General features: G+C 43.2%; 1 protein-coding gene across 1 annotated transcript; it reads right to left on the reverse strand.

The window, feature by feature from the left end:
• Positions 1-484: 484 nt before the first annotated feature.
• On the reverse strand, positions 485-10,897 carry rec8b (REC8 meiotic recombination protein b). The gene is made up of 18 exons (XM_075452404.1): positions 10,842-10,897; positions 10,611-10,679; positions 9,806-9,948; positions 9,158-9,233; positions 8,591-8,708; positions 7,401-7,476; positions 6,922-6,989; positions 6,296-6,377; positions 5,071-5,134; positions 4,760-4,916; positions 4,176-4,310; positions 3,698-3,770; positions 3,271-3,428; positions 2,978-3,011; positions 2,796-2,871; positions 2,602-2,703; positions 1,103-1,209; positions 485-926 (listed from the first exon to the last, which is right to left on the reverse strand). The coding sequence occupies exons 1-18, from the start codon at positions 10,895-10,897 to the stop codon at positions 835-837; spliced, it is 1,686 nt and encodes a 561-aa protein (XP_075308519.1). The 3' UTR covers positions 485-834.
• Between the last annotated feature and the right edge of the window lie 394 nt (positions 10,898-11,291).

Raw genomic sequence — 11,291 nt, forward strand, 5'->3', positions numbered from 1 at the left:
CAAAGTTCTCATATCGGCACGCTGATGTGAATTAGGATTTCTCCTCCCTGAGTGCAGCTCTGACCTCAGCTCAGGCCTCTCTGTCACAATGAGGTGCCACATGGATGTGGTCTCATTGTAAAGTACACACACGCACGCTTCAATTGTGCAAAGTTATTGAGGCATGAGGTCAGACGGGAGGTTTTGTGCCAGCGAGGCACAATCTGGGCCCGTTGGAGGCCGGGAGGTGTAAACTTCTGTAGTTTCTTGTCACAATTCGTGGACATCTGTGTGTTTCTGCACAATAAGCAGAAAGAGTCGAAACTTGGATTTTGTGGACTGTTTTTTTCTTTGATAGACGGAGCGTAGAGGAGCCAGATTCAGTCCTTGTGTACAGTCGATGTTAGCTCAAAGATCCGTTTGATTAAAAATAACTATCAATCATAGAAGTTAAGAAGAACATCTTTATTGAAAGTTGAAATTTTAAAAGAATTGATACAACAGATACAGCAAAGAGTGTATCTGAATACACTCCATAAAGTGTGAACACTAACAACATAAATACTTATAACATAATACTGAATACTCCTCCATAAACAGTAAGTTGAACAGAATATGTTTTAATGTGGTTTAAAAACACTGAACTCTTGTTCAAACTTGTGTCGGATTAAAAAGTTTTAAAAAAGCTTTAAAAAGTTCTTAAAAATGCGAGGCAAAACTTCTGGATCATTAAAAAGAAAATGGATAAAAGCCTTCGCCTGCAATGATCCCTTCTTAATAAAAATGAACAGGGTTTAATTTGGTGGATAAAACTGCTTTCACTCATTCATTCGAGGCAGAACTATTTAGTCGCGTTCAGGCAGCCATCCTGAGCGACGCTGAGTTTATGGTGATGTTGCCGTAGGTTTCAGTCTGACTCACAGTCACCTGTTTAGCTGACAGCAGCTCTGTGGAGGGGAGATGTTACAGATTAACATGGTTCGTCTGTCGTACACAAAACATAATAACACTACTTATTGTCTCCGTCAATATTAAATCAACAGCAGGCTCGTTGCTGCTGTCCGGTGGGAAAGGAGCACCGTGTGTTCATTGTTAAGGAAGCGGGAGGTGTTGTTTTCCTCACCCAGCAGTTTGTAGAGAGTGTGAGCTGCAGTGGAGCGGTCGGCCTCTGGGGGCAGCAGGGAGTCGAAGGTGACCTCACCAAGCCTCTGCAGGGAGGAGGCGATCCAGCTGGAAATGACATTGGGGTTAGCGGCGCATCAGGGATTCGAGCAACAAAGACTTGAAAGGCTGAATGTGGACGTCAAGACGCACAACTCAAAGCTTCCGGTATTTTGATTGGACAAACCCTTCAGATTTAACTCGGGGTGTATACAGGTATAAACAAGTTAAATTTAAGACTTTTTAAGACCTTTTAATACCACTTCTAAATGAAATTTAAGACCAGGTAAACACACTGACAGTATGGTAAAATAACAAATGACTGATGAGTTTAAGAACATTGACTAAATGTGTGTCATGCGAAAAGATCACAAAAATGTCATCACTGTCCTGAATTAAATATATTACAACATTTAAGTCCCATGAACAAATGCTTATAAAATCAAGAAAATATATTTTAAAAAAATTAAATACTGTTCCTTTATAGCAAAAATAAAAATACACCAATATTTAAGACCCATGCAATCTGAATTTAAGACAATTTAATCATTTTTAAGGTCTTATTTTTTTTTAAGGAAAATTGATTTACGACTTTTTAAGGACCCGCGGCCACCCTGTAACTGTTCAAAAACAAAGCCGGCGCACAAAATGTCACATAGAGACTAATTCATGTGAGAGATTCCTGCAGCCCACCGCTGTGACGCTACTGAATTACACAACAAGTTACGCATGTAAGAAAACTTCAGATGCAAAAACACCGACAGGCCAATGTTACATGTTCACACTAGATCCTCGCATGGGAGCAGCAATAAAATAAATGAATGGGGAAACGTGTCCGCGCCTCAGGCTCGTCCCTAAGCTCTGCTTTTGAATTACAAAGCAGATCTCCAACTACTTAGAAAGTGGGTCAGCCGGTGTTAAACATCACCTCCAAATTCAGCCTTTATACACATAAATGTTACGGATGCATCTGATGAGCGCCGGCACGGTGTTCACAGTCTTGTGAACTTTTGCGCTGAACTAAGCTGATGTGTTGACAACATCTGCAGATTGGCAGGTTACGCTTTACGGCCCTGTTCATGCCAAATTCTTATTTTTGCAAATCTGTCGCCGTCATTGTTTATGGCCCTAAATGCAGACGCAGGCGGCCCAGAGTTTCATTCCACTGATGAATTGTTTCTTATTACCTTCGAAATGAAATGGAAACGGGTTGGAAACCGCTGATCTTGAGCCTTCGGATGTCGGCATCAGGGGGATATTAGTGTAATAAATTTTGACCGGAGCTTTGCAGCATGAATACGGAGCCGACGATTTAAGCTCAGCAGTCAGTCCCAGCTTTGTGTTTTCCATTCAGGACCATCACAGTGGATTTTACATGAGTTTCTTAAAATTGTTGTCAGTCTTGGTGTGTGTGTGTGTATGCTAATATGTGCTCTGCATGTGCACTGCAGTACTAAGTACCTCAGCATATTCCTGTTCTCTGTGTCAGTGTGCCCCTCGGGCATCTCGATGTTTTCTTCTGCAATCGGCTCCATCGGTGGCTGAACTTCCTCCTGTGGGGACCTACGCAGACACACACACACTCATATGCATCGACCTGTTTTTTTAAAAATGTATTTATTTATTTTTATCCATATTTTTTTTTTGACACTCACCATCGGCTGATGGGGGTAATTACGTCGCTTACAGATTTATCTTCCTTGGACATGTCCAGGACAACATCTGACACAGCTGGGTCACACATACAAACACACAATAAACATCTGGATGTTTGAAGTCGTTTACTGTACGTATTTCTTCTTCTATGCTTTTTCAAGGAGAGGTGTAAGGCACTCACATGAGCCCTCTGCGGGTCCCGACTCACTTCGTGCCTGAGAGAAGGAGAGATGCAGCGTTTCATGGGATACAGACAAAGGTCTATAATCCTGATTAGTGTCACCCTTGAACTGAGCATGCTCAGTCGGCGGGCTACTTTGTTAATGAATAAACCCTAAACATTACAAACCATAGTCTCCCCAATCCCCTCTCAGATTTTTAAGATGGCTGTGGAGTTTGGGTTGAATATTCTAGCAGCGCTTTGCATCATCTGTACGACCGGCTTCATTTTTCTCCACTAATATCTCCACTAACCCCCTTAGTGCGCGAGAGCCTCCTCCTCCTCTCCGTTCTCAGTATTTCCATGTCATGCTCCGACTCCCCCTCTGCTCTCTGCTCGTCCCCACTTCCCGGCAGGACGGTGAGTGAGGCCTGCTGTTTCCATAGCGATGAGAGGTCATCGTGGAGGAGAGCTACAGAGGGGTTAAAAAGCAGAGGTTGCCAAACTGACGGCTTGTAATGGGCAGTTTGTGTTTTCCTCAGAGGATTGCAGAGCTATTTCATCACCAGTTTAAAAAAGAAAAAGGCAAAAACTCACAGGAAGTTATTCATATGCAATATTTCCCCCTCTTTTTTTTTTTTTTGCTGTTTTCTTTGCTAAAAATTTGTATAGACGATTGTTTTAACTATGTTCATTCATTACTGTTGCGTCAAGCGGAGAAGTGTGGCACTTGTTACTGACATCCACAGGGGGCGCTGAAGAGCTGACCAGGAGTGGCACGCTTTGCCAATGAGAAGTCCAGCAGCACCTCCGACTGATGGAAAGAACGAGATATTAAACCTGGTGGGACTGATATAGATTGGCCAAACAGAGTCTTTTACAGGGCAGAGAGGCGAGGGGTAAAAACTAATCAAAGGGTTTCAAAAAGCGAAGGGAAGAAAGAAAAAGGCAACAAAGGAGCAGAGAGAAGAAAGAGAGAGGGAAAGAACTGGAGAGCTGCAGTTTAATTAACTGACTCAACACTTTGAAGGCGAGACTTTGATCACAGAACAACAAAGACTGAAAATCCAATCGTTCAATGAACCATTGATCGCAGCGAGCGTACGTTATCATGCGTCCACGCAACAAACACAGATATGCTGTGTTTGTCACGAAGGGCCTGAAATCTCAGTTTAACACACAAAATATTTGATCTCACAGATGTTTGAACGTTATCTACCAGGTCCAGGGTCTCCGCCAGCGGACTTTCAATCTGCTCCTGCATGGCCGTGCTGGATATCTGGACCTCAGGATCCGCAAAGACGAGCTGACGCCTGCGTCCTCCGGCATGCTTCCTCAGGGGAGGAGCGGGCACCTGATGGCAAACACAGAAGTGTGATGTTTAGAGAACTGTTCGGTGCAATTCCATCACCGCGGTGCTGGAAAATCTGAATCCACTCCACACGATGACACGCCCTCCTATGCTTTCCATTACTGGTGTCCAAAACAAAGCGGGCCGCCTGTGTCAACAGCAAACTCTCTGTGACCGTCGTCATGATGTTTCCCTGATGACTAACAGCCTGTGCTTAAACTTAGCTGAGATTTAGAGCAGTAATGATGAATTTAAAGGGTTGTATTTTATTAAGAAAAAAAAAAGAGGAAGTAATAAACAAGTGAAAATGCCTCTGCTGATGATAAGGGGTGTGTGTTTTAAATCAGTTAGTGGCAGTAAACCTTTAAACCAATTCACAGAACAGAAGTTGTGACCGGCCAGCGTCTTTCACCGTGTCCTCTTTATAGGGACTCTGGTGGTCCGTCCCCCACCTTCTCAGATGACCCGCAGAGTGGAGATGGCATTGCTACGCTCAGAGGCGTCCTCTCATGGCCAACGTCTATCAGAGGGACCTCCACAGGCTGACCCGTCTCCTCGTCCAGCAGCCACACACTGTCCCGCTCTGCTCCGAATGTCGTCTCCTTCAGCCTGGACGCAACGCACCAGCTTAGATTGAAACGAACAGATCTGACGCCAACAGACACGCAGCCACCATCAAAGGAACACCCCGACGATGCTGTCATGGCCGAGCACGTACTTCAGACATCATCATTTCTTCCATTTTAAAAGTTTGAGGACTCACTGGTTGATGGAGGAAACGACTCCCATGTCCCGGGTCCTCTCCTCTCCTTGCTGCCCCTCCACTTCTGTTTGACATAAAGCACAGAGAGAGATGACAAAACAACACACACAGAAACAACTAAACAGCTGCTTAAGTGAGGACATTTGCTTTAAAGCGATCTGTCATCCGTCAGAAGCTTACAGACAAACTGAATGACGGGCTCTCACTGGTTCAACACGTTTGTAATAAATCTCTCTTCCTCTTACTTGAGATGCGACGAAACATTTCCCAGAAAATAAACCTTTTCTCAGCAGCAAACACACTTGCACACAATCCAAATAGCTTCTTCTCCCCCCCCCCCAATTATAGCAGTCACTATTGCAGATTCAGAAGATGAACACCTTGTGGCCATAAGCTCCACGGTGCTTCATAAAAATATTGACGTTCGACTAAACAATTGAAACGTTTGTGCTTAAAGTGATAGTTCGGAGTAGATTCACCCTAGGGTCATTTGAACCGTGACATCCAGCCAAGTAGCCCATCCGAAGTTTTTTCGATCTTGGCCGACATACATTCATTAGTTTGTACATAGTCCAGGAGTTTATTATTATCAACACAAGCCTGATAGCTTCTCTGCTGCTAAAGCTGCGTCGACGTCACTTCCTTGATCTGGGAGCTTCAAAGTAAGATGAGGGTTGATCTACTACTGTAGACAACAAAGCAAGGCTGCTCAATTTCTCCATTGATAAAATAAATTCACAACTCTACAACATAAAAACTCATGTAGAATATAGCATATACTTTGTTGTCAACAGTAGTAGATCAACCCTCATCTTACTTTGAAGCTCCCAGATCAAGGAAGTGACGTCGACGCAGCTTTAGCAGCAGAGAAGCTATCAGGCTTGTGTTGATAATAATAAACTCCTGGACTATTTTCAAACTTCCAAATGCATCGTTTGGTGAGTACAGACCATATTTGTTCTACTGTAGAAGTTTGGTGTCATGGCATGTGATTTTAGTGTGGTAATTTTGGAGATACTGCCAGTGTCCGTTAGCGATTGTACTAAGCTATTCGGGATAACTCAGTAACTCAGCTGATGTTCAGCCAATATCGGAAAAACTTGGGTGGGTTACTTGGCTGGATGTCACGGTTCAAATGACCCCAGGGGGAATCTACTCCGAACTATCACTTTAAGAGCAGTTTTTATCAGAGTATGAACACACACACACACACACACACACACACCTCCCCGGAACTGGTCTGGCTGATCCATCAACAAGTCGATTTCTCTGGCTGTGGTTTCAGGAAGGTCATCTCCCTCAAAATACTGACACGGTGAAAGAACATGAAGACAAAATTTAAGTCCAAGGGGACGAGGGTGTGACATGTACTAACAGTGTTTGGTCCGTTTTGTCAGATAAAAACACCACAAAATGAAACAGGTGCATGGACACCGATAGATGTTGCCTGCATAGCTCAAATAAGGCCGTGGGACAGACAGGAAGAGGCAGAGGGAACAAACCGTGATCGCAGACTGATAGAAATCAGTCAGATATAATCAAACCAAAATGGACTTCTTCAGCTGATGATAAGAAGTCCTCTATAAATACCTCCTAACATGCGCCTTACATGTACATCTCTGTTAGAAATACACCAGGACGGCACAGAACACATTTAGGTTTTTTCTGCTACTTCCTCATCGCACAGCATGAGGAAGAGGGCGGCAGCGAATCAGGCGTCGAAGGTGTGGCAAAGATGGCAAGTAGAGATGTCGCGTGCACACGGTCGACATCCCGAGCTCAGAGATTCTGCTGTGTCTGAAAATGATGACTGAGATTTGTCCCGTACCTGGGCTCTGACAGAGAGTTTACCTCAGCAGTGTTGATGACAAACGGCTCCTTCTCCGTCAGGGTGATGGTAGCCAGAGACGAGCCGAGTCCTGGTTGAACGCAAAAGGACACGTCAGGAGCAAAGCATGCCTAAAGCACGAGGAGGAACGTGACACTACAGCAGATTAACACGTGTTCCTGGCACTTGACTAGTGGCTTTAAGGGGAAAACAACCCAAAATAATCCATCATAATAGTGGGGAAAAAATGCGCATCAGAGACTGGTGGATACGTTAAATTTATCGTCCAAATTGAATTTGTCTCCTGAGTTTAGCTGCTTCAATACGTCGAGAAAAAGTAGCAACAGAATATGAGCCCATAAACAATGAGCACGAGTATTGACAGCACAGCAATTCGATTGACCTATCGAGACAATCGGGATCCAAATGTGAGCTCAAAATGCAGCAGCCCCTGAAAAGGCGCACGGCTACCATTATTTCAGAAGCTGAATATGAACCTCACCCTTTTTGCTAAGTGTGGTGTGGGGACTGGGCACCAGGGAGTGCTGAATGTCCATGTCTTCATTCACCAACTCTGCCTGGAAACAAATATTACAAACATCACGTAGCGCACAGAAATCTGAAGTAGTTTGTTTCTTGGACGAGTTTGATCAGGGGGTGAATATAAACGGATGTTGAACATGAGGATTGCTCTGCTGAAGAAGCCCCATCCCTCTGTGGACTCTGTTATCGTTGAATGACTCTGGCGAAGGCAGCCCGGTGTTTCTGAGCTTCTAAAAGAGGATATCCAGATAACGGATATCCTCTTCCTCTCCCCTGTCGCTATGCTTTCGTCCTCATGATTGGCAATTGTTTTGCCGCCAATATGCTGTGCATCATTTGTTCTCCACAAGATTATTGGAGTGCATGCAGGCAGCCATGGCACGGTTAAATGTGATTGGTCCGTGCTAATAAGACTACAAAATGGATGTCTAACAGACACCATTTGTAGAGGAATAGACGTGCTATCACATCACTCTGTTATATTGTCTTCCGCCTTCACGAACAAAGCCACGCATGGATTTTTGCACCGGGCCAGATTACAACAAGGACAAAGATCAGCCATGTCTGCCAGCTTTACAGCACATGGAGTAAATAAGCTATCTCCTCTGATTAGCTCTATCTGAGAGAAGCAAGGGAGTGTATGGATGGAAGTGACATACATCCATGAGCGCTGCGCCATAAAACACTGACTTATGGAGATGACAGGCTCGTAATTCCATGTGACCGTCAGAGAAGTTTTCCAATCAAAAAGATAACGTAGGAATTACATATCATTTATAGTCAGTGCTGCACGTCAGAAAGGTGTGAAGGTGTGGTCTTCACTGTATGCCTTTGGTCAGATATATATCTAGACCGTGGTTAGAAACAGTCATCTGTTGCAACTGAGCGCTTGTGGTCAGATACTGTGAGATAATTTCATTATTTGATCTAATCACAGATGTTTTGGACATCAGAGGTTGTGGCCACTGATGCTGCTGGTATAAAATGCTGACTTTACCCTTTCTGCACATACTTTCAGGCTGAATACTGGATGAATTATTTGCTTATCTTTTGTGCTACTTTAAAGCAACAGTTAGTGGATTATAATCCCTGACATACTACACATTTATATATAGCGTATGACTGTGCTGATGCATGTATCAAACATACCGGGTGTATTTTATAGGGGCTGAGTAGTTGGTGAGTTTCCATAAGACCAAAGAAGGGGTCCTGAGCTCCCTCAGCCTCTTCCATCATGTGGAGGTTGTCGGCAACGTCTAAGACCATCCTGCCGGAAGAAGAGCCAGCAATGTTATCCTTCGGCATATAACCACACATAATCAGCACTGCATTAACTGATGCAATACGACGTATACCTTAGTGTACACTCTTGGTAATATGGACTTCTAAGTTCACAAAAGATTACTGGAATAAAATAATCGCACAGCTTATCTAGAGAGCAAAATGTGAAAAGGAGGGTTGCTCATTCAACGCTGCTGTTCCATAATGTGTTCACATGAATAGTTCAATTTGTCCATCACTTCCCGCCATAAAACCTCATCTTCTTCATTCCCTGCTACCCTGCTCACAAATATTCCTCCAAAATCCTTCAAGCTCAGACTTCCCCCAAAATACATCAACATCCTCACAGTTTTAGATGTCCAGAGACACGGCACATATCTCCCCCCATATGACCGTCATCGGCCTGCGTGTGCGTGCACGTGCGTGTGGGCAAACCTGTCAGATTCAGCCAGGTCGATATGTACGCATCTTTTAGAGCGCAGCAGCCGCTCGATGGTTTGTTGAACTTCCTCTGGTGAACAGAAAAGGGGTTGAAAGTATTCACAAGCGGCTCTTAGAAATGCACTCTTCCCTGATTATTACAATTATTACATGAAACTGACATGCCCATGATTTACAAAGTGAACATATCATCAGAAATGAAATGCCACTGTACATAATAGGACACCGGCTGCTGTCTCGGCTTCTCCCGCTGGTCGTCCTGCATTGCGTTTCACAGTTTTTATCAACCCTGACAACAGCTATGATTGCGAAGCTGCTGCATGCGGTATCAGTGTCAGGGTGTAATTCAAGCTGGAATGAATCAAGGCTGCTGAGCTGTGTGTGATGATACTGTTTTCATTGGCTCCATATTGGCTTCCAAATCCCACTATATCAGGGGTGAGATTCAAAACGAGATCTCTGATGATAGCGCTGATTAGTTTTTTTTTTCTTCACCAAAAGACTGTTACGGAGACTGAGAGAAATGGTTTGTCTGCCGTGACATAATGCTTGAGTGCAGCAGGAAGTTATAGTACGCGGAAGAGAGTCATCATGATTTTTGGTTTTCTGATCCAGTTTACAGTCGCTTCCTTCTTCACTCACCGAGCAGAATGCCACACTGCCTGTGGTAGACCACAACCACGCCATACTGCAGCTGTGACGACAGGTAGAGAGAAAAGCGAGGCCTGGGCTGGTTGGGATGCAGAGAAGGAACCTGCGCAGTCACATAGTCCAAGATGTCCCTGCTGTAAACATTAAAAAAAAAAAAAAAAAAGACGAGTTTGAGAAATCTACCAAGCACAAGGGTGTTCAGAGAAAGCTTATCACCCCTGAAGACTTGAAAATCAGCTATATGTGACTTCCTGAGACACCTTAAGTCTCATGTGTTTAGGTGATCATGTGGCATCAGTTCATTTCAACTAGGGAAATCAAATGTGGTCGATCTCCGTTCGAAATGGTAAATGGAAGAGAGTTGAAGGCTCGTGTGAACTTTTTCGATCACGATTGTTAAGTTTAGCAGAACCGCCTTGAAAAGGCTTTATGTGGCGACGTCTCTAACATTTTAAGAGCACCTTTAAAATATCAGTTAGCCTCGCCTTTACTACTGTGACTATGGACAAGTCCCTATTATAAAAACCTGTGAAAACTGTAACTGTAATAACTGTTATATTAAACAAGGCGCACTGGAAATAGTGTGAAAGTACACTACATACATCACAATTGTACCATTTTACACTCTTAGAGCATTTATTTAGCTGTAGCAAACTGCTACCAGCACAAAAGTAACTTTAGAAAAAAAAATCAATACAAGGTGAAAGTTTAAACAAACGAAAGATAACATAACATTAAAAACATTTAAGAGGTCTAAGTCTGATTCAAATTGGTCTTCCTCCCTGGTCACTCTTACCAGGTTAGCTTTACGTTCACTCTGAGAAGCTCCCTGCGCGTGACGCGGATCCCTCTGGTGGCAGCAAACCTGGACAAAAAGACACGTCTATAACATGTGGAAATAAACCTTACCAAAACTAAACGCTATTAAGTAATGTAGCTAAGAATTAGCTCACATTAGCCGCCAAGTCGACTCTCTGGTCGGTAGCTTTGCTACTAAAAGACCACAGGCTGGGATTTTTAAACTTACCAAATCGTAGAAAAACATCCCGTATGGCGTTGGAGAACATTTGGGTAGTAAAACATTTTGATTTCGCTTTCTTAGCCACTTGATGATATGTTTTTTTTGTTTTTGTTTTAAATAACTTGTGAATCGGTTGGTGGGAATTAAAAATCACAAGTATTCCTGCTGCAGTTTCCCGCCTCCAATCACACTTGACCAATCCGCTTCCTGGATCCTAACTGACAGCATAACTACAGAAAAAATGTAAAAATCGAGATTTTTTTATAATTTTCTTTTTATATCTTTCTTGTTATAACTTTAATATTTTATGTATTCCCTGCCGACATCACTGTACTATAGTAAAATATTCTGTTATTTAGAATGATACCCTGCTTCACTGAAGGAAAAAAAAAAATCTTGTCAAACCTACATTGAAGGAATTAGTTTAATTTATATATAGATATATTTTTTTAAAGT

Source organism: Odontesthes bonariensis, chromosome 20, assembly GCF_027942865.1.
Source record: "Odontesthes bonariensis isolate fOdoBon6 chromosome 20, fOdoBon6.hap1, whole genome shotgun sequence".
Taxonomy (NCBI): Eukaryota; Metazoa; Chordata; class Actinopteri; order Atheriniformes; family Atherinopsidae; genus Odontesthes; species Odontesthes bonariensis.

Excerpts from the sequence above, each read along its gene's own strand:
- rec8b (XM_075452404.1), bottom strand. The coding sequence starts at position 10,897 with ATGTTTTACTACCCAAATGTTCTCCAACGCCATACGGGATGTTTTTCT. Across the intron at positions 7,477-8,590 it reads GCCCCTATAAAATACACCCG|GCAGAGTTGGTGAATGAAGA; the intron begins GTATGTTTGATA and ends ATTTGTTTCCAG. Across the intron at positions 3,771-4,175 it reads TGGCGGAGACCCTGGACCTG|TCGGAGGTGCTGCTGGACTT; the intron begins GTAGATAACGTT and ends TCTTTCCATCAG.